The sequence below is a fragment of the Oncorhynchus mykiss genome, chromosome 5, assembly GCF_013265735.2.
Source record: "Oncorhynchus mykiss isolate Arlee chromosome 5, USDA_OmykA_1.1, whole genome shotgun sequence".
Taxonomy (NCBI): Eukaryota; Metazoa; Chordata; class Actinopteri; order Salmoniformes; family Salmonidae; genus Oncorhynchus; species Oncorhynchus mykiss.
Genome location: NC_048569.1, coordinates 49,147,640 through 49,172,575, shown reverse-complemented (window position 1 = coordinate 49,172,575; position 24,936 = coordinate 49,147,640). Strand labels below are relative to the sequence as shown.

Sequence of the window (24,936 nt, the reverse complement as noted above, 5' to 3'; positions counted from 1 at the left end):
GGAGATTCTAACAGAACATGGCCAAGATGTTCAAATGTTCATTGATGACCAGCAGGGTCAAATAATAATCACAGTGGTTGTAGAGGGTGCAACAGGTCAGCACGTCAGGAGTAAATGTCAGTTGGCTTTTCATAGCCGATCATTCAGAGTATCTCTACCACTCCTGCTGTCTCTAGAGAGTTGAAAACAGCAGGTCTGGAACAGGTAGCACGTCCGGTGAACAGGTCAGGGTTCCATAGCCGCAGGCAGAACAGTTGAAACTGGAGCAGCAGCATGACCAGTGGACTGGGAAATGCAAGGAGTCATCAGGCCAGCTTGTCCTGAGGCATGGTCTTCCTCCGAGAGAAAGAAATAGAGAAAAAGAGAGAATTAGAGAAAGCACACATATATTCACACAGGACACCGAATAAGACAGGAGAAATACTCCAGATATAACAGACTCACCCCGACACAAACTACTGCAGCATAAATACTGGAGCCTGAGACAGGAGGGGTTGGGAGACACTGTGATCCCGTCCGACGATACAGGGCCAAACAGGCAGGATATAACCCCACCCACTTTGCCAAAGCACAGCCCCCACACCACTAGAGGGATATCTCCAACCACCAACTTAACATCGTGAGTCAAGGCCGAGTATAGCCCACAAAGATCTCCGCCACGGCACAACCCAGGGGTGGGGCGCCAACCCGGACAGGAAGATCACGTCAGTGACTCAACCCACTCAAGTGACGCACCCCTCCTAGGGACGGCATGGAAGAGCACCAGTAAGCCAGTGACTCTCAGCCCCTGTAATAGGGTTAGAGGCAGAGAATCCCTGTGGAGAGAGGGGAACTGGCCAGACAGAGACAGCAATTGTGGTCCGTTGCTACAGTGCCTTTCCAGTCACCTTCACACTCCTGGGCCAGACTACACTCAATCATAAGACCTACTGAAGAGATGAATCTTCAATAAAGATAGGCAGACCATTGCATAAAAAATGAGCTCTATAGGAGAAAGCCCTTCCTCCTGCTGTTTGCTTAGAAATTCTAGGGACAATAAGGAGGCCTGCATCTTGTGACCGTAGCGTATGTGTAGGTATGTACGGCAGGATCAAATCGGAAAGATAGGTAGGAGCAAGCCCATGTAATGCTTTGTAGGTTAAAAGTAAAACCTTGAAATCAGCCCTTGCCTTAACAGGAAGCCAGTGTAGAGAGGCTAGCACTGGAGTAATATGATCACTTTTTTTGGTTTCAGTAAAGATTCTAGCAGCTGTGTTTACCACTAACTGAAGTTTATGTAATTCTTTATCCGGGTAGCCGGAAAGTAGAGCATTGCAGTAGTCTAACCTAGAAGTAACAAAAGCATGGATTAATTTTTCTGCATCATTTTTGGACGGAAAGTTTTAGATTTTTGCACTGTTACGTAGATGGAAAAAAGCTGTCCTTGTAACAGTCTTGATATGTTGGTCAAAAGAGAGATCAGGGTCCAGAGTAACGCCGAGGTCCTTCACAGTTTTATTTGAAACAACTGTACAACCATCAAGATTAATTGTCATATTCAACAGAAGATATCTTTGTTTCTTGGGACCTAGAACTAGCATCTCTGTTTTTGTCCGAGTTTAAAAGTAGAACATTTGCCGCCATCCACTTCCTTATGTCTGAAACACAGGCTTCCAGGTAGGTCAATGTTGGGTCTTCACCATGTTTCATCAAAATGTATAGCTGTGTGTCGTCCGCATAGCAGTGAAAGTTAACATTATGTTTCCGAATGACATCACCCGCGCTCAGGCTAGGCCATTCAATGACATTTAGAGACTTGTCCCGAAGCCACTCCTGCCTTGTCTTGGCTGTGTGCTTAGGGTCGTTGTCCTGTTGGAAGGTAAATCTTCTCCCCAGTCTGAAGTCCTGAGCACTGTATAGCAGGTTTTCATCTGTTCCTTGCTCTGTTCATCTTTGCCTCGAGTCTGAATAGTTTCCCAGTCCCTGCCGCTGAAAAACATCCCCACAGCATGATGTTGCCACCATGCTTCACCGAAGGGATGGTGCCATGTTTCCTCCAGACGTGGCGCTTGGTATTCGGGCCAAAGAGTTCAATATTGGTTTCATCAGACCACGATATCTTTTTTCTCATGGTCTGAGAGTCTTTTAGGTTCCTTTTGGCAAACTCCAGGCAGGCTGTCGTGTGCCTTTTACTGAGGAGTGGCTTCAGTCTGGCCACTGTACCTTAAAGGCCTAATTGGTGGAGTGCTGCAGAGATGGTTGTCCTTATTGAAGGTTCTTCCATCTCCACAGAGGAACTCTAGAGCTCTGTCAGAGTGACCATCAGGTTCTTGGTCACCTCCCTGACAAAGGTCCTTCTCCACCGATTGCTCAGTTTGGCCGGGTGGCCAGCTCTAGTCAGAATCTTGGTGGTTCCAAATTTCTTCAATTTAGGAATGATGGAGGCCACTGTGTTCTTGGGGACCTTCAATGCTGCAGAAATGTTTTGGTACCCTTCCCCAGATCTGTGTCACGACACAATCCTGTCTCGGAGCTCTACGGACAATTCATTCGACCTCATCGCTTGTTTTTTGCTCTGATGTGCACTGTCAACTCTGGGACCTTATATCGACAGGTATGAGCCTTTACAAATACTGTCCAATTAATTGCATTTACCACAGGTGGACTCAAATCAAGTTGTAGAAACATTTCAAGGATGGTCAATGGAAACAGGATGCTCCTGAGCTCAACTTCGAGTCTCATAGCAAAGGGTCTGAATACTTGTAAATAAGTTATTCTGTTTTTTTGGTTATAATACATTTACAAAAATATCTAAACTTGTTTTCACTTTGTCATTATGCTGTATTGTGTGTAGATTTGAGGAAATTGTTTTATTTAAAACGTTTTAGAATAAGGTAATGTAACAAAATGTGAAGGGGTCTGAATACTTACCGAAGGCACTGTACATAAAAACACGTGACCTGGATTTGATAATAAAGTCAGAGACTTATTTCCATTGTGGTATGACACATTACAGAGATACAGAAATAAAAAATGGTTCTACTGTTCACTCATTAGCCAGCTTTTGACATCATTTTTTGGGTAATTAAAATCTTGTGATTTTGTGATTACAATCTTGTCTCATCGCTGCAACTCCCCAATGGGCTCGGAATGGCGAAGGTCCAATAACGCATCCTCCAAAACATGACCCACCAAACTGTGCGTCTTTACACACATTCGCTTAACCCAGAAGCCAGCTGCACCAATGTGTCGGAGGAAACACTGTTCAACTGATGACCGAGTGAGCCTGCAGGGGCACGGCCTGCCACAGGGAGTCACTAGAGCGTGATTAGCCAAGTAAAGCCCCCCGGCCAAACACTCACCTAACCTGGACGACAACTGAGCACCGCCCTATGGGACTCCCGGTCACGGCCGTTGATCCAAGGCCCCACTAGCGAAGCCTTGACATTATTTTTAAAACAAATCAAGTCAAATTTGATTTGTCACATGCTTCATAGGCAACAGGTGTAGACTAACAGTGAAATGCTTACTTATGGGTCCTTTTCCAACAATGCAGAGTTAGTGACATAAATTGTGACACGAGGAATAAATACACAGTGAATAACAAACAATAACAATTAAAAATCACATGGCTATATACAGGGAACACCAGTACCCTTATTCATGTCACTTGTTAAATTCACTTTAATCAGTGTAGATGAACGGGAGGAGCCAGGTTTAGGAAGGATTTATAAGCCTTAAGACAATTGAGACATGGATTGTGTATGTGTGCCATTCAGAGGGTGAATGGGCAAGACAAAAGATTGAAGTGCCTTTGAACGGGGCATGGTAGTAGGTGCCGGATGTGTCAAGAACTGCAATGCCATTGGGTTTTTCATGCTCAACAGTTTCCCATGTGTATCATGAGTGGTTCACCACTCAAAGGACATCCAGCCAACTTGACACAATTGTGGGAAGCATTGGAGTCAACATGGGTCAGCATTCCTGCGGAACACTTTCAACACCTTGTAGAGTTCGTCCCGATGAATTGAAGCTGTTCTGAGGGCAAAGGGGAGTGGGGATGCAACTCAATATTAAGGTGTGCAGAGAAAGAAAGTAAACATAATTGGATAGGTACCTGGAGACTAAGTCTGTGATAATTCTGGGGGCTATATATAATATTTTTTGTTACCTACACTGGATCAAATCACATTTTATATGTCACATGCGCCGAATACAACAGTTGTAGAATTTACCATGAAATGCTTACTTACCAGCCCCTTCCCAACAATGCAGAGTTAAAACGTTTTAGTAAGCATTTCACGGTAAAGTTTACAACTATTGCATGTGACAAATAAAATCTAAAAAGTAACACAATAAAATAACAATAACGAGGCTATATACAAGGAGTTCCGGTACTGAGTCAATGTGCAGGGGTACGAGGTAGTTGAGGTATTGAGGTCAAATCAAACTTTATTGGTCACATACACATGGTTATCAGATGTTAATGTGAGTGTAGTGAAATGCTTGTGCTTCTAGTTCTGACTATGCAGTACAATCTAACAAGTAATCTAACAAATTCACAACTACCTCATACTCACAAATTCACACAAATGTAAAGAGATGAATAAGAATATGTAGTGGTGATTTACCACTTTTCATTGTGGACACTGCTGTTGCAATCTCCTCAGGTGTAAATTCTTCTTCTAGACAGTCATGGGAGTCTGTATCAATTGAAGGCATAGTCAAGCCATTAAAGAAGGAATCAATCAGCAAAGGGTCTTGAGGGGTTTCAGAGGTGTATAGCGCAGAGTAAAATTGTTTGAATTGATCATTGATCATTGATCATTGATCATTGATCTCTTTATGTATAACTGTGGTGGCACCAGACGGGGGTCCTTATCTGTGGGATTAAACGATTTTAAACGAGATTTACGGATCTGATGTGCAAGGAGTTTACTGGCCTTGTCACCTTGTTCATACACTTTGTATCGAGCTCGCAAGAGTAACTGTTCAGCTTGCCTGGTAGAAAGCTCATCAAATTCAGATTGGAGTAGTTGGCACTCTTTATGCAGATCAGAGGAAGGATCCGAAGCATACTTCTCATCCAATGTGGCTATGGACTCGCTCAGGTCCTGAAGTCGCTGAGAGCGAACTCTGTTTTGGTTGGCTGTATAAGAAATTATTTGGCCACGTAGGTATGCTTTGAGAGACTCCCATATGGTAGAGCAGGACATACCTGGTGTTGAATTAGTTTCTAGCAATAAGGTGATTTCAGAAGAAATGAAATTGACAAACTCCTTATCTGAGAGTAAAATGAGGTTGAGGCGCCATTGATAACACATAGGAGGTCTCTGTGGAAACTCTAGTTCAAGCACTAAATTAAATCAAATCAAAATCAAATCAAATTTGTTTGTGACATACATGTAGCGAAATGCTTGTGCTTCTAGTTCCGGCAATACAGTAATAACCAACGAGTAATCTAACTAACAATTCCAAAACTACTACCTTATACACACAAGTGTAAAGGGATAAAGAACATGTACATAAAGATACATGTATATGAATGAGTGATGGTACAGAGCGGCATAGGCAAGATGCAGTAGATGGTATCGAGTACAGTATATACATATGAGATGAGTAATGTAGGGTATGTAAACAAAGTGGCATAGTTTAAAGTGGCTAGTGATATATTTGACATCAATTCCCATCATTAAAGTGGCTGGAGTTGAGTCAGTGTGTTGGCAGCAGCCACTCAATTTTAGTGGTGGCTGTTTAACAGTCTGATGGCCTTGAGATGGAAGCTGTTTTTCAGTCTCTCGGTCCCAGCTTTGATGCACCTGTACTGACCTCGCCTTCTGGATGATAGAGGGGTGAACAGGCAGTGGCTCGGGTGGTTGTTGTCCTTGATGATCTTTATGGCCTTCCTGTGACATCGGGTTGTGTAGGTGTCCTGGAGGGCAGGTAGTTTGCCCCCGGTGATGCGTTGTGCAGACTTCACTACCCTCTGGAGAGCCTTACGGTTGTGGGTGGAGCAGTTGCCGTACCAGGCGGTGATACAGCCCGACAGGATGCTCTCGATTGTGCATCTGTAGAAGTTTGTGAGTGCTTTTGGTGACAAGCCAAATTTGCGCCTTCTTCACGATGCTGTCTGTGTGGGTGGACCAATTCAGTTTGTCTGCGATGTGTACGCCGAGGAACTTAAAACTTACTACCTTCTCCACTACTGTCCCATCGATGTGGATAGGGGGGTGTTCCCTCTGCTGTTTCCTGATGTCCACAATCATCTCCTTAGTTTTGTTGACATTGAGTGTGAGGCTATTTTCTTGACACCTCACTTCCTCCCTGTAGGCCGTCTCCTCGATGTTGGTAATCAAGCCTACCACTGTAGTGTCATCCGCAAACTTGATGATTGAGTTGGAGGCGTGCGTGGCCACGCAGTCGTAGGGGTGAACAGGGAGTACAGGAGAGGGCTCAGAACTCACCCTTGTGGGGCCCCAGTGTTGAGGATCAGCGGGGTGAAGATGTTGTTACCTACCCTCACCACCTGGGGGCGGCCCGTCAGGAAGTCCAGGGTCTCGAGCATGATGACGAGTTTGGAGGGCACTATGGTGTTAAATGCTGAGCTATAGTCGATGAACAGCATTCTCACATAGGTATTCCTCTTGTCCAGATGGTTTAGGGCAGTGTGCAGTGTGGTTGAGATTGCATCGTCTGTGGACCTATTTTGGCGGTAAGTAAATTGGAGTGGGTCTAGGGTGTCAGGTAGGGTGGAGGTGATATGGTCCTTGACTAGTCTCTCAAAGCACTTCATGATGACGGAGTGAGTGCTACAGGGCGGTATTGAATGCTGAATGGTCAGAAATAACAATACTCTCGCAAGTACACTGTCGAAGGTTAGGCAGAAGTTTTTTTGTCCAAAAAGAAGTAATCAATCCGGGAGTATGTTTGATGAAGATGAGAATAAAAGGAATGCTGTCTATCTGTAGGATGTAGGAAACGCCAGGCCTTAAACATAGCATATTTCTGAAGAAAGGATTGAATAAGTAGGGCACATTTAGATGGGCCTGTAGTTGTTCGTGAAGACTTGTCAAGAACTGGGGATGTTACAGTTGAAATCCCCCTAAAATCAACAAATGAAGAAATTAAACTTGTGTCATCCTAATTGGGAGCATAAACACTAGCCAAAACAAGAGGGGTAGAAAACAGTTTACCGGTTACTATGACGTATCGTCCCTTAGGATCAGCAATAACCTCAGAAGCTAAAAGGGAGTAGCTTTATCAACCAAAATGGCAGCACCTCGTGATTTACTATGAAAGTTAGAGTGGAACACTTGACCAACACAGTCCTTACGCATCCTAAAATGCTCACCAGTCCTCAATTGAGTCTCTTGTAGAAATGCAACATTTGCTTTCAAAACCTTTAATTGTGTCAATACCCTTTTACGCTTCACCGGGTTATTAGCCCCTCTGATGTTCCATGAAATGTACTTGATTACATTATTTCGGCCCCTCTGGGCATTCCCGTTATTCAACCCTGTCATTAGAGCATAGAATGGAAAAGCAATGAGCGCCCAAAACCCCCAGAATAGCTTGTCTCAGAGTAATAATGTACGGTGGTAGATGTTTGGGAAAAGTACAGAAACATAAACTAAAAAGACAGAATGACAACATCAGAACTGAACAATTCAACCCCCTCCCCTCCATCCCAGACAATACCTCCCCAAACGAGGTACAAGCCTAAATAGAACATGTTCTCTTCGCACAGTATGTCTGTGAGAGTGCGGCCTTAAACCTAAACCCATAGTCCCGCTCTTTAATGTCGCGTTTTGTTAGTGGATCAAACAGCAAAAAGAGAGATTACATTTTTTTAATAAAAAGTGAATCCCTTGTGTAAACGAAATTACAAAAGCACCACTTGTAGATGTGTATAATTATATTCCCAGTCTTATAACAGGCATTGAAAGAGAAAATAAATAAAATGTATAAAGGCTCTCGGCCAAAAACCTAATTTGAAGTAAGGAATTCGTAATTAGACAATCAATAATAATAATAATAATAATAATAGTTGTCTAGTTGACACTGAGACAGCTTACAACCAATACCAAAAAACTACGTGTGCGCAACGTTGAACGTTTGCTGGGCATAAATTACGCTCAAAACTTTTAAAATTGAAGTGAGACCCCAAAAAACGTGTAGTCTCGGGAAGCATTTACTGTTTACTGGGTCAATGCAAACGGATGCAGTAAACAAATAACCAAAAATATTTTGAGTCACTGAGACACTATGTAAACAAACTGAATAGGTGAGCGAGACAACCTAGAAACACAGGAGTTAAGTAAAACCTTAATACAATGAAATTAAAATGACTGAATGCTTGTAAGGCAAGCACACTAGATGATCAAAACATTAGATCACATCAAATAAGCCTGAATGGGTTCGCCAACTATACAAGACTAGCCTGTTATAACTAAACATAATTGTACCACAGGTGGGTTACTTACTATCCACAGTTCGCACGCAACAGTTGCTGAACTATAAGCAAGTTCAAGACTTCTTGATGTGACGTTGAATGTGAGCCATAGCCTCATCCGGAGACTCAAATGTGTAGTCTTTACCGTCATGAGATAGCCATGAACGGGCCGGGAATCGCAGTCCATACTTCATGGTCCCGTAGTAGATGGTCTCGTAGTAGTCGTTTGGCCTGTCCGAAAGCTGCGCGCTGCCTGGAAACAGTGGGGGAGTAGTCCTGGTAGATTGAGAAGCTCTGTCCTTGAAAGCTCAGAGTGGTATTGCGGGCTCGTCGGAGAATCTCCATCTTCTCATGAAAAAAATGTACTTGAAGAATTATGTCACGGGGCCTCTCCCCATCCCGGGGCTTTGGGCGCAGCGACCGGTGGGCACGATCAATCAGGGGCATCACGAACATCCTTCAGCAGCCCTGAAACGAAATCCGTGGCGCTAGGCATTTCCGCTGACTCTGGGACCGATACAAGTCTCAGGTTATTGCGGCGAGAGAATCCCTCTAAACTCACACAACTCTCCTTCACCTTTTTCAAATCCGCAGCTAGGCGTTTCACTTTAGCCTCCAGGGATGTAGTTAAGTCGGAGACATTGGTAGCGGAGGTCTCCAGTGCTGCGATCGTTGTAGTGTGCGACGCCGATGTTGTTTTGAGTGATGTGATTGCTGGCACCGTCTCGTTCCACAGGATGGTTAAATCTGCCTTTAAAGTATCAGAAACCTTCTGTATTCGGGCCTCAATCGTGGCAACCACCTCCGTTTTCATTTCAATTATCTAAGAGCATAGTAGTTTGATGGCCTCGAATGTTAATTTCAGCGCCGCCAGGCCAGGCCGCACCCCCGGGTAAAGTGTGAGTCCCCGGGTCCTCAGACTCAGGAGAGGGCGGTGATGAGAGTGGGTCTTGTAGGCCGGGTTTTCTCAAAGTCATGCTTTTGGCCTTATGTTTCGTCGACATGCTGACTTTCGGAAGCAAAGTAGTCTTGGTTTTTATGGAAAGGGATCACCAAACTAATATTTGAAAATAAATACGGTTCTGCTGCAAAATTCACATAAACTTTAAGAATACCACGGGAGTAAACAGAAAACACGTCAGTCGCACATGGCATCCCTCCAATTCCCCCTGATTTGCATTTTAATGAGGGAAATAAGTATTTGACCCCCTCTCAACCAGAAAGATTTCTGGCTCCCAGGTGTCTTTTATACAGGTAACGAGCTGAGATTAGGAGCACACTCTTAAAGGGAGTGCTCCTAATCTCAGTTTGTTACCTGTATAAAAGACACCAGTCCACAGAAGCAATCAATCAGATTCCAAACTCTCCACCATGGCCAAGACCAAAGAGCTCTCCAAGGATGTGCAGGAGAGTCAGTGCTACGAAAAAAAGAGGGTCAATGCAAATAGTCCAGATACTCATTTGATTATCTGTTCAGCAGTGTTATGGCTTGGGGGTAGAATCTGTTCAGCAGCTTTTTGGTTCCAGACTTGGCGGTAGCAAAGAGATAGGTGCAGTGAAATTTGTTACTTTGCAGGGTCAGAAATAGTAGTATGGCGTCCTTGGAGCCAATTAGGGATAAGTGCCTTGCTCAAGGGTACGTAAACTGATTTTTCAGCTTGTCGCCTTGGGTATTTGAACCAGCGAGCTTTCGGTTACTTCTCCTTTACTCTTTTTGTCTCTCTTAGGGTTCTCTAGGCAAAGTGAGTGGTCCAGGACTGCCTGGCGAGCCAGGGGAGAAGGTCAGTCACGAGTACTCACCACATTCTACTCTTATCACCCTCTGTCCTCATTCTAACACTGTAACATGGTTGTCTGTCCATTATAATAAGTCAGTCTCTCACTTCCTACACACACTTACATACCTAGTGAATGCAATGATGTTTCTGTGATGAGTCTGTGTAAATGACAAATTAGTGAATAACAGCACAGTTACTGTATGTAGGCAGTTATTGTTACAGCACATTCACACACCCTTGCACACACATGTACGCACACACGCATAAACACGCGCACACACACACACACACACACACACACAGGCAGAAACATATCTGTAACATTAAGGAAACCCTGCCCTCAAGATTGTGTGTGTGTATCAGGGAGCACTCGGAGCCATTGGTAACATCGGAGAGCAGGGACTAATGGGACAACGGGTCAGTTTTTCTGTCATTCTCTTCTTAAAATGAATTTCTCCTGATCGTTTTGTGTTTTGTTAACCATCAAATCAAATGTCAATCTCATTCACTGCTTGTGCTCTGTGTGTAGGGAGAGCCAGGGCTTGAGGGAGAGGCCGGTGCTGCTGGTCCTGATGGAACAAAGGTATGGACTGAGACAAATCTCTGAGTCATTGTGTGCGTCCAAATGGCACCCTATTCGCTATGAGACCTGGACAAAAGTAGTGAACAATTTATTTTGATTAACTTTGTTGCTGTCATAATTCTGATGTCTTTTGTGAGGTAATGGTCAGGTTGTTTATGGTGTTTTGAAACAACCAGGCAAAAACATATCTGAACAGATAAAAAAATATATGCAGTATATTATCAAGCAGAAATACCTCTTTATCTGATGACTCTACAACCAGAAAAACTGTTTACACCCAGAAATATGACATCATTATGACATTCCATGCCACATTATGCCTGCTGGTTTCACCAGCTCTCTTTTCAGGTCATTCCGTTTTTTGTTGGTGGTAAGTTGTATTGAGCTCCCCAGTTGAGCCCATGCTGTTCTGTTTTATTAGGGTGAAAAGGGTGACATGGGGCACGAGGGCGACAAAGGAGAGAAGGGTGAAACCGGAATGAAGGGAAAGGAGGGCCCACCTGGGAATCCTGGACTCATAGGCATCACAGTGAGTGATAAACGTAACCAAACACCCCCACACACACTCAACCAGGTTGATTATTGTTCTCAATTGCTTACCTTGGTAAATAAAAGCGTTATATGGCTACAATATGTTGACCTGACACACTACGCCAACTGTGACTGGGTTGTAGTTGTAATAAATAAATTAGATTTAATTACCACAAATTCCATGAAAAACGATAGAACGATAACCCAAATAAATAGCCTAAGGATAGCAGCCTAGAAGCCTGTATAGCAGCCTCTGGCGGTGGTGAGAATGATGAATAAGCTGTGTGTGTGCACTGCGGAGGCCGTCAGAGACTTGACCGCTTTGGCCAATGAGAACGTTGATAAACAACACGAGCTTGTTCACAAGCTTTAAAGGCATGTCCGCAGTGGACCAGACTGCAGCGCAGTCCGATTAGAGAGCTGGTCAGAGCCTCTCATTCGGAGATTCAAGAGAAAAAGACATTCACATCCGGTGCCAACGCTTCTCTCTCCCGTGCGCCTCCACTATCAATGGCTTTAGGGACTTTGTTCACAGTGGGGGACAAGCAAGCTGAGACCACTGCTTAACTGTACACATCTCCAGTTCTTGACTTGACTCTTACTAGCTCAAAAGTATTGTGGTGCCCCTGCAGCTAAAAATAAACTGTACCGGCACCCAAAATGAGTACCGGAACCTATTTCAGGTCAAGCACTGTTCACTGTATCTCGGCAGCATGTGAGAGGGGGTTTAGCCACATGAACCTTATCACACCAACAAGATCTAAGATCGAAATTCACCGTGCGTCTGCATTGATGTTCATTAAACTCCACAAACCCCCTCTTCCACAGTGGAACCCAGAACAATGTGACCACTAAGTTACGGTGAAACTATTCTGTTAAGGAAACCCAAACCCTCTCTGGGAGTATTTAGCCTATATTGGCTGAGACGCAGGAACCGTTGTAGCTTAATAATACATTAAGGTTATAGTTTATTAAGATGCATGAATACACCACACCAAAAGTTAGATTTGATGGCTGTTTTAAAACAAATTTCCTGCAATTCTAAGTAGTAATGATTTATGTTCACTACTTGGTCAATTGATTTGATGTTTGTTTAATCTATGCAAATAAATTATATGAATTGATAGTTCACCCCTCTGTTTTATTTTATAATAGCATATTGTAACCATATGTTCAAGCTAATCAAATCATAGTTTATTTAAGATACAGCGTAGTGTAAGCTACACAATACAATGAAATAGCTACTCGCAACTAAAGCTCTTGTCACGACTCCGAATGAAGGTGGCTCCCCTTCCCGTTCGGGTGGCGCTCTGCGTTCGTCGTCGCCGGCCTACTAGCTGCCACTGATTTTTTTTCTCCCCCTCCTTATGTGTTTATTGAGTACACCTGTTTTGAGTTGGTTATAATTAGTGAGGCTTTATTAGTCAGCCGGCCCGCCTGGTTCTTTGTGCGGGATTGATTATTGTAACCCTGGTGTTTGCATTAGATGTACATGTTTGTGTATTTAGTGCTAGACTGTTTTTGTTTCCCTGCGTCTGGGGCATTTGGTTTGAGCATCCGTAAGTGGGGTGACCGTAGTTCACCGTGTGTGCATTAAAAAAAGCACTTTATTGAACTCCATCGGGAGGCCCCGAGTGGAGTAAATAGTAAAAGTTGAATAGTAAAAAAAGAGTGGGCAGGATATGTGCTTTAATTAAAACAAAATACAAGGCTGATAGTTTGTTAACCCCATTTGCTCTAATTCGTTTATGAAACAGTAATTCAAGAAGATCTAAATGCATATTATCATGAAACTGATTGAGATCAATCAAATCATTGGCATGCAGATACAGTTTGGACGTTTTACTGGTAGAACGTTGTAATGCTGGGAATCGAGAAGCAGGTGAAGGTGGTAAGTGTTTAATATAACAAGTATCATGGAGAAAAAACCTAAGGGAGTGCCAAATAAAGGGGAGGTAATGAAAGAGCTGCGCGTATTGATGAATGCCAGGTGTGCGTAATGATGGTTCCCAGGACCGGTGGTTAGTAAACCGGCTACATCAAGCGCAGGAGGGGAGGAGCGGGAGTAGAGGTGACATTATCATTCACGGGTTACATTATTTTGCGCTCCCTCACCTAGAAATATTTCACAACACCATTGTCTATCTCTGTTAAATTTTGTCATATCTAGCTATTCAGCTGAAATGTATATTTCTCAGTCTGTCTCATATCTCCACTCCAGGGACAAGAGGGTAAATCCGGCAAGATTGGTGAAAGAGGCAAACCAGGAAGAAAGGTATTCTTATCAACCACAGATTTGATTTCACTTATTATTTTCCATTGCTAGATCAAACCATGGTCCAGAACCCTGTGATACCTATTATACCTTTATAAATGTATCTTTGTTTACAGTACTTGTATATCAAGTAATTTTACTGTATAATGTTTCATAATATCATACCAATTATATGTGTATGTTGTAGGGAGCCAAAGGCCATATGGGTCATCTTGGGGAGACGGGACGAATTGGAAAGACTGGGCCAAAAGGGTTTGTGGGACCGAAGGGCTCGAGAGGAACCATTGGACCTGTGGTAATGTGGACCTGTAGTATTGCAGACATTTTCTGGGCCTGTATTCATAAACTGTTTCAGAGGAGGAGTGCTGATCTAGGATCAGTTTTTCCTTTTAGATCATAATGTATAAAATTACATGGGCAGGGGGCACCTGATCCATCACCTTTAGAAAGAAAGGTGCTATCTGGAACCTAAAAGGGTTCTTCAGCTGTCCCCATAGGAGAACCCTTTGAGGAACCATTTTGGGTTCCATGCAGGACCTTTTCCACAGAAGGTTATACATGGAACCTAAAAGGGTTCTTCTATGGGGACAAATGAAGAATCCCTTCGGCAGTAGGGATGCGTGGGCAAAATCAAGCCAAGCCCCACTCAGGCCAGCCATATTACAACCTACACTATATGTGTTCTGTAAATTGCATTGTTTGCTGTTAATTCATATGCCGACCATGATATATAGGCCTAAAGGCCGAGGCAATGAGAAGCCAGTGGCAGAAGTTATTCAACCACACCATTGTTTTTTCACACCGGATAGAAACCTCTGTCCAGTGAAGTCCACAATGCATACTGCATGTAACAGATAGTTAGTTACATGACCTACAGCATGGTTAAGCAAGTTAATGTTTCCCAACATTTTCGGACCACTAAACAACTATTGATTTAGAACCACAGAGTTACTGCAAGTCGCATAAAAAAAACAGGAGCTGCCTCCACTATTCCAGCACCATGTTGCGTGCGCGTTCGTGCAAGTAGTAAAACATGTTGACTCACCCTACTTGTCGAGAAACGCCAATGGCATCCTCTCTTTCATGTTGACAAAACGGTCTATCACTCTGTCATACAGTACATACTTTTAGTTTTTGTTGTCCTAGGCTACTTGGCTAAAATGCTTGCCTGCTAGCCTAACTTCCATTCATGGGAAACGTTAACTAGTTAACAGTAGTCTTCTACATCTAGCTACATATTGAACTTCCACCCTCTCAGGACAGGGACACAACAATGTATGAATTAATGGTTGAATCAGAATTGCTGTTATCATCATAGGCCAGTATTGAAGGAAAATTATGAAACACAGAGTAATACATTATTTTATGTGTCTTTGTGTTCCCTATGTTCCCTGGGAGTCCATGAATACACGGCACTACCCTTTCGGAAGTCTTTTTTTTTGTCTAGATCAGCACTCCTGCTCTGTGATGCTTTATGCATATGGGTCCTGATGTTAGAACTAGAAGGTAAAACCCAGTAAAAAGTCAAGCAGTCAGAGCAAAATCTGTATTTAGGTTTGACCTTCATTGACATCTGAAGGCTGTCACTTTAGATGGGTAATGTGGTTATTTGCAGTTTTAGTTAGTGTGACCAAACCCTCCCTCCCTTCCTCTCACAGGGTCCCCCAGGCAGAATGGGTAAACAGGGGGAAATGGGTCTAGCAGGTTATGAGGTAAGTCTGCATATTTATTTACCTTCATTTAATCAGGGACTCACCATTGAGACCAGTGTCTCTTTTACGAGGGAGGCCTTCATATACAGTCGTAGCCAAAAGTTTTGAGAATGACACAAATATGAATTTTCAAAAAGTCTGCTGCCTCAGTTTGTATGATGGCAATTTGCATATACTCCAGAATGTTTTGAAGAGTGATCAGATGAATTGCAATTAATTGCAAAGTCCCTCTTTGCCATGCAAATTAACTGAATCCGCAAAAAAAAAAACATTTCCACTGCATTTCAGCCCTGCCACAAAAGGACCACCTGACATCATGTCAGTGATTCTCTCGTTAACACAGGTGTGAGGGTAGATGAGGGCAAGGCTGGAGATCACTCTGTCATGCTGATTGAGTTCGAATAACAGACTGGAAGCTTCAAAAGGAGGGTGGTGCTTGGAATCATTGTTCTTCCTCTGTCAATCATGGTTACCTGCAAGGAAACACGTGGCGTCATCATTGCTTTGCACAAAAGGGTTTCACAGGCAAGGATATATATTTCTGCCAGTAAGATTGCACATAAATCAACCATTTATCGGATCATCAAGAACTTCAAGGAGAGCGGTTCAATTGTTGTGAACAAGGCTTCAGGGTGCCCAAGAAAGTCAAGCAAGTGCCAGGACCGTCTCCTAAAGTTGATTCAGCTGCGGGATCGGGGCACCACCAGTACAGAGCTTGCTCAGGAATGGCAGCAGGCAGGTGTGAGTGCATCTGCACGCACAGTGAGGCGAATACTTTTGGAGGATGGCCTGGTGTCAAGAAGGGCAGCAAATAAGCCACTTCGCTCCAGGAAAAGCATCAGGGACAGACTGATATTCTGCAAGAGGTACAGGGATTGGACTGCTGAGGACTGGGGTAAAGTAATTTTCTCTGATGAATCCCCTTTCCGATTGTTTGGGGCATCCGGAAAAAAGCTTGTCCGGAGAAGACAAGGTGAGCACTATCATCAGTCCTGTGTCATGCCAACAGTAAAGCATTCTGAGACCATTCATGTCTGAAGTTGCTGCTCAGCCAAGGGAGTGGGCTCACTTACAATTTTGCCTAAGAACACAGCCATGAATAAAGAATGGTACCAACACATCCTCCGAGAGCAACTTCTCCAACCATCCAGGAACAGTTTGGTGACGAACAATGCCCTTTCCAGCATGGAGCACCTTGCCATAAGGAAAAAGTGATAACTAAGTGGCTCGGGGAACAAAACATCGGTATTTTGTGTCCATGGCCAGGAAACCCCCCATTGTCAATAAAAGCCTTTGACACTTATGAAATGCTTGTAATTAAACTTCAGTATTCCATAGTAACATATGACAAAAATATCTAATGACACTGGAGCCGCAAAACTTTGTAAAAAATTAATATTTGTCATTCTCAAAACTTTGCCACGACTACTGTACAATTTCATAAAACACAGACATTTTTTAAAATATAAAACAAAATACAGATTTTGACCTGTTCCTTGAGTTTCAAATCTCTCCAGTAACGCTTTAGTCACACCATACTAGTTTGTTAAAACTGGGTTACAGTAATGTAGTGAGTAAAACTGTTCCCGCAAAGCGCTTCACTCCTAATGCTTTTGATCACACTACTTAGGGACAGTTTGAAATTTAGGGGAGAGTGGTCTAACAATTTTTCTTTGCTTTGTGGAGGGTTGTGTGTTTTTTCCCTGGTTTACATTCACCCTTTTGCAGGTTTTACTATAGAATTCCATCCTCGACAAATTTCCTTATCTGCTTGCATGGGCCTCCCCTATATTAAAGTGTTTTGATATTGCCCTTATGCACTATGCTTTTCCGTGTGCTAACTATACTTCAGGTCAATATAGTCTACCAGTCTGTCTATCCTGCCCTCTATCCACCATTCATAGTGACAATAGTGGTAGGTGGATCGTTTGTCCAGATCGGGAATAGGCTAACTACACTGAACAAAAATATCAACGAATCATGCAACAATTCCAAATATTTTACTGAGTTACAGTTCATATAAGGAAATCAGTCAATTTCAATAAATTCATTAGGCCCTAATCTATGGATTTCATATGACTGGGAATACAGATATTCATCTGTAAGGTAGGGGCGTGGATCAGAAAACCAATCAGTATCTGGTCTGACAACTTTTTACCTTATGCAGCGTGACACATCTCCTTCACTTAGAGTTGATCAGGCTGTTGATTGTGGAATGTTGTCCCACTTCTTAAATGGCTGTGTGAAGTTGCTGTATATTGGCGGGAACTGGAACACGCTGTCGTACACATCGATCCAGAGCATCCCATAGATGCTCAATGGGTGACATGTCTGGTGACTCTGCAGGCCATGGAAGATCTGGGACATTTTCAGCTTCCAGGAATTGTGTACAGTTCCTTGAAACATTGGGCCGTGTATTATCATGCTGAAACGTGGTGATGGCGGCGGAATAATGGCACGACAATGGTATCGCTGTGCATTCAAATTGCTATCAATAAACTGCAACTGTATTCATTGTACATAGCTTATGTCTGCCCATACCATAACCCCACCACTGGGACACTCTGCTCACCACGTTGACATCAGCAAACTGCTCACCCACACAACGCCATACACTTGCTCTGGGGTTGTGAGGCATGTTAGACGTACTGCCACATTTTTTAAAACTACGTTAGAGGCGTCTTATGGTAGGAAATTAACATTCAATTATCTGGCAATTGCACGCTCCCTCAAAATTTTGGACATCTGTGGCATTGTGTTGTGTGACAAAACTCCACATTTTAGAATGGCATTTTATTGTCCCTAGCACAAGATGCACATGTGTGCTGGTCAGCATCTTGATATGCCACACCTGTCAGGTGGCTGAATTATCTTGGCAAAGGAGGGATGTAAACACATTTGTGCACATAACATTTCTGGGATCTTTTATTTCAGAAACATGGGTCCTTTACATGTTACATTTATATTTTTGTTCAGTATAGAGCCATCCGATGAGTGAAGATGTAATCCATCTGAGACAATTTTACGAGAACTTGAAAACAACATGTACTGTATTTTGTTTTGCCCGTATTAAGCATGCATTTTAAACCAGTAAAGGCTTCCCGCACAACTGCAAAATCGGACAGTAGTCTTGTCACATCAGTTCAGCAGTCAGGGGAATTGTGTACATAATATTATCATCTGCATATAGATGAAATGTACAATTTTCAACAGATTAACCAACAGCATTTATATAAATAGTGAAAAGAACAGTATCGCCACCTGCGGAACTACTTCAAGAAATTCTGACTTAACCTCATCTAATACCTATAACTGGCTTAATAACATTTAGAGCACAGTACTCCAACTCTCATTTTTAATCCAGACCATCACTAAGGTATCTAATTCAATGCATCATGATTATCCATATGAACAATAAATAGCTGAATCAGGTGTGATGCTGGAATAAAAGCCTACATACCCAGTAGCTCTCCAGACAGAGCTACTGGGTATGTAGAGACCCCTGAACTAGAAAATTGGCAATTTTAGTGAACAAACCTATGATGTGTGACAAGGAAACAAGTTAAGAAACAATAAAACATGTTTTGCTTCAAAGTGGATGGGAGCTTTGCCATCAGGGAAATATTTCATTATAAAGGTTATGTCAGTGAAAAGTGATCTCCGCAAACATCAGTGAAATTGCCTTTAAAAGTATATCATTGATTAAATCTGTATATCACAGAATTAACCCGTCCATGGACTCCAACTGCTCTTAAATGCTAGTAAAACCAAATGCATGCTTTTCAACCGTTCACTGCCTTACACCCGCCCGCCCGACTAGCATCACCACCCTGGACGGTTCTGACCTAGAATATGTGGACAACTATAAATACCTATGTGTATGGCTAGACTGTAAACTCTCATTCCAGACTCATATTACACATCTCCAATCCAAAATCAAATCTAGAATTGTCTTTCTATTTCGCAACAAAGCCTCCTCCACTCATGCCACCAAACTTACCCTAGTAAAACTGACTATCCTACCGATCCTCGACTTCGGCGATGTCATCTACAAAATAGCTTCCAATACTCTACTTAGCAAACTGGATGCAGTCTATCACAGTGCCATCCGTTTTGTTACCAAATCAACTTATATCACCCACCACTGCGACCTGTATGCTCTAGTCGGTTGGCCCTCGCTACATATTCGTTGCCAGACCCACTGGCTCATCTATAAGTCTATGCTAGATAAAACTCCACCTTATCTCAGCTCACTGGTCACGATAACAACACCCACCCATACCACACATTCCAGCAGGTATATCTCACTGATCATCCCCAAAGCCAACACCTCATTTGGCCGCCTTCCAGTTTTCAGCTGCTTGTGACTGGAACGAATTGCAAAAATCGCTGAAGCTGGAGACTTATATTTCCCTCACCAACTTTAAATATCAGCTATCTGAGCAGCTAACCGATCGCTGCAGCTGTACATAGTTCATCTGTAAATAGCCCATCCAATCTACCTACCTCATCCCCATACTGTTTTTATTTACATTTCTGCTCTTTTGCACACATTATCTCTACTTGCACATCATCATCTGCTCATTTATCACTCTAGTGTTAATCTGACAAATTGTAATTCCTTGCTACTATGGCCTATTTATTGCCTACCTCCTCATGCTTTTTGCGCACACTGTATATAGACTTTCTTTTGTTCTACTGTGTCATTGACTTGTTTATTGTGTTATTGGCTTGTTTATTGTTTATTCTATGTTATTCCATGTGTAACTCTGTGTTGTTGTCTGTGTCATACTGCTTGTTCACAACTAGCCTACCTGGTTAAATAAAGGTGAAATAAAAATTGAATAAAAAAGCCTTTCCTCCATCCCTGTCTGTCTATATAGGGTCATCAGGGACCCCAAGGCCCTATTGGGCATCAAGGAACAAATGGTGAAAAGGTACACCATTCCCAACACATTATGTCTAACTCAGAAACTAGCATCTATGTTTACAATGCCTAACTACTGTATGTCTAACTCAGAAACTACACTACAAGCATCACATAAGGCTAATGTTGCTTTGTCAACTTAATTTTGGGGGTGCTACAGCAGAAGCATATTACAGTCATACAGTGCCATCAGACAATATTCACACCCCTTAACATTTTCCACTCCTTGTTGTGTTACAGCCTGACTTTAAAATGGAATACTGGCATACACATTGTGTCACAGGCCAACACACAATACCCCACAATATCAAAGTGGAATTATGTTTTTGGAAATGTTTACTAATGAATTAAAAATAAGTATTGAAACCCCTTTGTTATGGCAAGCCTAAATAAGTCCAATAATAAGTTGCTTAATAAGTTGCATGGACTCACTCTGTGTGCAATAATAGTAACATAACTAACATGATTTTTGAATGACTATCTTACCTCTGTACTTAACACTATACAATTATCTGTAAGGTCCCTCATTTGAGCAATGAATTTCAAACACAGATTCAACCACAAAGACCAGGGAGGTTTTCCAATGCCTCACAATGAATTGCACCTACAGGTAGATTTAAAAAAAGAAAGCATACATTCAATATCCCTTTGAGCATTGTGAAGTTATTTCTCTTTTGGATGGTGTATCAATACACCCAGTCACTACAAAGGTACAGGCGTCCTTCCAAATTCAGTTGCTGTAGAGAAAGGAAACTGCTCAGGGATTTCACCATGATGCCAATGGTGACTTTAAAACAGTTACAGTGTTTATTGGCTGTGATAGGAGAAAACTGAGGATGGATCTACAACACTAAAGTTAAACTGCAAAAAAATGTGGCAAAGAAATTACCTTCATGTCCTGAATACAAAAAGCTTGGAGCAAATCCAACACAACACATCACTGAATACCACTCTTCATATTTTCAAGCATGGTGTTGGCTGCATCATGTTATGGGTATGCTTTTAGGATAAATTGTGTTCGGTCTGCTTTTAGGATAAAAACCGTGTTCAGTCTGATTTCCAACCGACACTGGGAGACAAATACCCCTTTCAGCAGGAGAATAACCTAAAACACAAGGCCAAATCTACACTGTAGTTGCTTACCAAGATGACATTGAATGAGTGGCCTAGTTACAGTTGTGACTTAAATCGGCTTGAAAATCTATGGCAAGACTTGAAAATGGCTGTCTAGCCATGATAAACAAATAAACTTGATAGAGCTTGAAGAATTGTTTTAATAATAATGTGCAAATATTATTATTTACAGCTGTAATCGCTGCCAAAGGTTATTCTAACATATTGACTCAAGGGTGTAAATACTTAAATAAGATATTTCTGTATTTCATCTTCAACACATTTGCAAACATTTCTGAAAATATGTTTTCACTTTGTCATTATGGGGTAATCTATGTAATCCATTTTAAATTGAGACTGTAACACAACAAAATGTGGAATAAGTCAAGGCGTATGACTACTTTCTGACGGGATGGTATATCAGACATTTGTAAAAAAAAAAAAAAAAAAAAAAGTGTTTAGCAAATCGCGCTTGCTGCCTCACTGATGTGATTCTTCTGCACCCACTGTAGTGCATCTAATATATTACAGTGGGTTAGATTCAACTGTGCCTGACGGGCAAAAGAAAAATGGACACTTGTTGTCTTGTTTGAACATAATGCTACCCTATTTCTCTATCAACATGTCTCTCTATCTCAGTCTGTTATGTAATAGTGTGTATTAACATCAACCAGCTGTTTGGATCTACATTTGAACTCAATGTTTCCCATTTGAACCACGAAACAAAGATCCTTTAACACAACTCTGCAGTTATCCTTTATATTCCCCAAGTCTGCTTTAAATGTATTGCCTAACAAACAACAAATCAACCCTGGCTAAAGCTAGTCATTTAAGCATGGCGTAAACACTGCAAAGCTTTTATTTTGCAGAGTGAGAGAGAAAACAATATCTGCTTCATGCACTGATGTGATATGTTTTTGAGTTTTTGACATGTGTACACACATCTGACATGTGTACACAGTTACAGTAGGATCACTCAGGACACTAACCAACAATCTTTGAAGAAACAGTACACTTTCAGTGAGCAATCTGTGAGAGGTAAATTGTATTGTCTTCCATTGAATGGCTCCACTAACATTGTTTCTTTATATTAGGGCGAGCAGGGGGATGATGGGAAGGTTGAGGGTCCTACTGGTCCTCCAGGCGACAGAGTGAGTTACTCACTATTATCTTCTCTCATCTTTCATTACTAATCCCAATATGGTTCTGAGGGTCTTTAATATCAACGTATTCTTCTGTTTTTGATCAGGGTCCTCCAGGAGACAGAGGAGAGAGAGGGGAGTTAGGGGATCCAGGATACCTAGTAAGTGTTATGAATCTGCATTTAAACAAACCAGTCAACCAGCTGATTGGTACAGACATTCCTGACCAATTGCATTTCAGTAGCCTGGAATAAACTCTCTCATTGGGTAGAATTTTGACACTGACACCTACCTGTAAAATATTATAGCAAGAGATCCACTCGGCTAGAGCGAGATGGATTTTGAAGAGTAAAATTAAAATGTGTGTGAGAAGAGACATCCGGGCATGGTATATTTGCAACAACTGAATCTTTATTTCTTCAGGGGGGAAATATCTTCACTCTCAGACTAATTTATTGGATGCTGCAATGATTTTCTGTTCCCAATGACACTTGCACGCTCTCAAATTCAATTTGTGCACCCTACACAACATGTGCACACTTGATGTGTTTTATATGCGCTTTGCAACTGATGTCATATGGGGCCTTTACAAGCTGTCGGAATTATCTGAAGTTCAGAGTTTTGACTCTGAAGTCATAATTACAAGTGTGAAACTCTGAGAACATTTTGTTATCCAAGTTGCAGAGTTGTTCATTCACCACTGACCATTCACCTTTTCAACCTAAACATGACAAAAAAATCTGTTTTTTTATAATTACAAAAAAAACTGTGTTTGCAGTAGCATGTCTTGTTATTGTAATATCCCCAACGTAGGTGTTAGTTTCACCAATGAAGGATTCAAGCTTTAAGCAAGCTAGCTAACTTTATTATTAGCAAAATTAACTACCTTATTTGGGTTTTTAGGTTTTATTTATTTGCACCAAAGAAAACAAGTGAAATACATAACACTACAGATAAAAAAAACTGCATGGAGGAGACTAAATCAAATCAAATTTATTTATATAGCCCTTCGTACATCAGCTGATATCTCAAAGTGCTGCACAGAAACCCAGCCTAAAACCCCAAACAGCAAGCAATGCAGGTGTAGAAGCACGGTGGCTAGGAAAAACTCCCTAGAAAGGCTAAACCTAGGAAGAAACCTTGAGAGGAACCAGGCTATGTGGGGTGGCCAGTCCTCTTCTGGCTGTGCCGGGTGGAGATTATAACAGAACATGGCCAAGATGTTCAAATGTTCATAAATTACCAGCATGGTCAAATAATAATAATCACAGGCAGAACAGTTGAAACTGGAGCAGCAGCACGGCCAGGTGGACTGGGGACAGCAAGGAGTCATCATGTCAGGTAGTCCTGAGGCATGGTCCTAGGGCTCAGGTCCTCTGAGAGAGAGAAAGAATTAGAGAGAGCATACTTAAATTCACACAGGACACCAGATAGGACAGGAGAAGTACTCCAGATATAACAAACTGACCCTAGCCCCCCGACACAAACTACTGCAGCATAAATACTGGAGGCTGAGACAGGAGGGGTCAGGAGATAATACTGGGTAGTTTGGTTAACCCCTAGTCTATGCAGGAATTCCAGAGTATGGAACCTGTATCTGATAGAGAATGGACTGTGAGGTGCGGCAGTGGGAGGATGCAGGTTATCGCAGTGTCTTGTGTTGTATGCATGGGTTTGGGAATTAACATGGAAGAATCCATTGAAGGGTTTAGGTAGGCTGTTTGGGTGGTATTTGTACATGAAGGTGCATAATTTTGGTATTTTAAATGTTGTAGATATACAGTGTATTCAGTTTCTTAAAACAGAGAGACCAATGGAGCCAAGTAGTTAAAGGGGGTGGCTAGTCTTGTAAATGTATTTGGTGTGAAGAATAATTTGTGTAGGTAGAAAGCATACAGTATATGTACTGTCCTAGACAATATTGCAGTAAATGAGATATGGGTAAATTAATCTGTAGTGTAGTATTAGGAAGCAAGCCTGATGAACCAAACCACTAATAGTTCTGATGATACTTTGATCTAAACAAAATGATTGATTTATAACTTTTCATCAATTGAAACACCTAGGAATCGAGTGGATGAAACCTGGTCCATTTTATTCCCCCAAATTGAGATTTTTCAATTCTATTGTTTGCTGTTTCTTATTCTTACGAGTGAATACATTGAAGATAGATTTTTTAACATTTAAAGATTATTAATTTATCTGGAACCATTCAGAAAAGTTGGCCATGCCTGAGTTTGCTTCATTGATTAGCGAATCAAAATTCTAGAGTGATAAAATCATTAGCAAAAAGAATGGGAATTACGGTAGAAGACAAAGTAGCAAGGTCTTTGGATTGAACCCTGTGGAATGCAACAGAATATCTTGGCCCTGGTAGGTGCACAACGATTTGCATATACAAATTGTTCTCTATCATAAACATAATTATATAGCCATTTATATGT

The 24,936-nt window shown here is 42.0% G+C and overlaps 1 protein-coding gene across 1 annotated transcript in view; it reads left to right on the top strand.

Moving 5' to 3' along the window:
* col27a1a (collagen, type XXVII, alpha 1a) overlaps positions 1 to 24,936 on the top strand; it is a 282,454-nt gene that overhangs the window by 198,413 nt on the left and 59,105 nt on the right. Inside the window, exons 34-43 of the mRNA XM_036977752.1 lie at positions 10,159 to 10,212; positions 10,573 to 10,626; positions 10,739 to 10,792; positions 11,214 to 11,321; positions 13,545 to 13,598; positions 13,786 to 13,893; positions 15,257 to 15,310; positions 20,194 to 20,247; positions 22,445 to 22,501; positions 22,600 to 22,653. Coding sequence (XP_036833647.1) covers positions 10,159 to 10,212; positions 10,573 to 10,626; positions 10,739 to 10,792; positions 11,214 to 11,321; positions 13,545 to 13,598; positions 13,786 to 13,893; positions 15,257 to 15,310; positions 20,194 to 20,247; positions 22,445 to 22,501; positions 22,600 to 22,653 — 651 coding nt within the window. The remainder of the gene's footprint in view (positions 1 to 10,158; positions 10,213 to 10,572; positions 10,627 to 10,738; positions 10,793 to 11,213; positions 11,322 to 13,544; positions 13,599 to 13,785; positions 13,894 to 15,256; positions 15,311 to 20,193; positions 20,248 to 22,444; positions 22,502 to 22,599; positions 22,654 to 24,936) is intronic.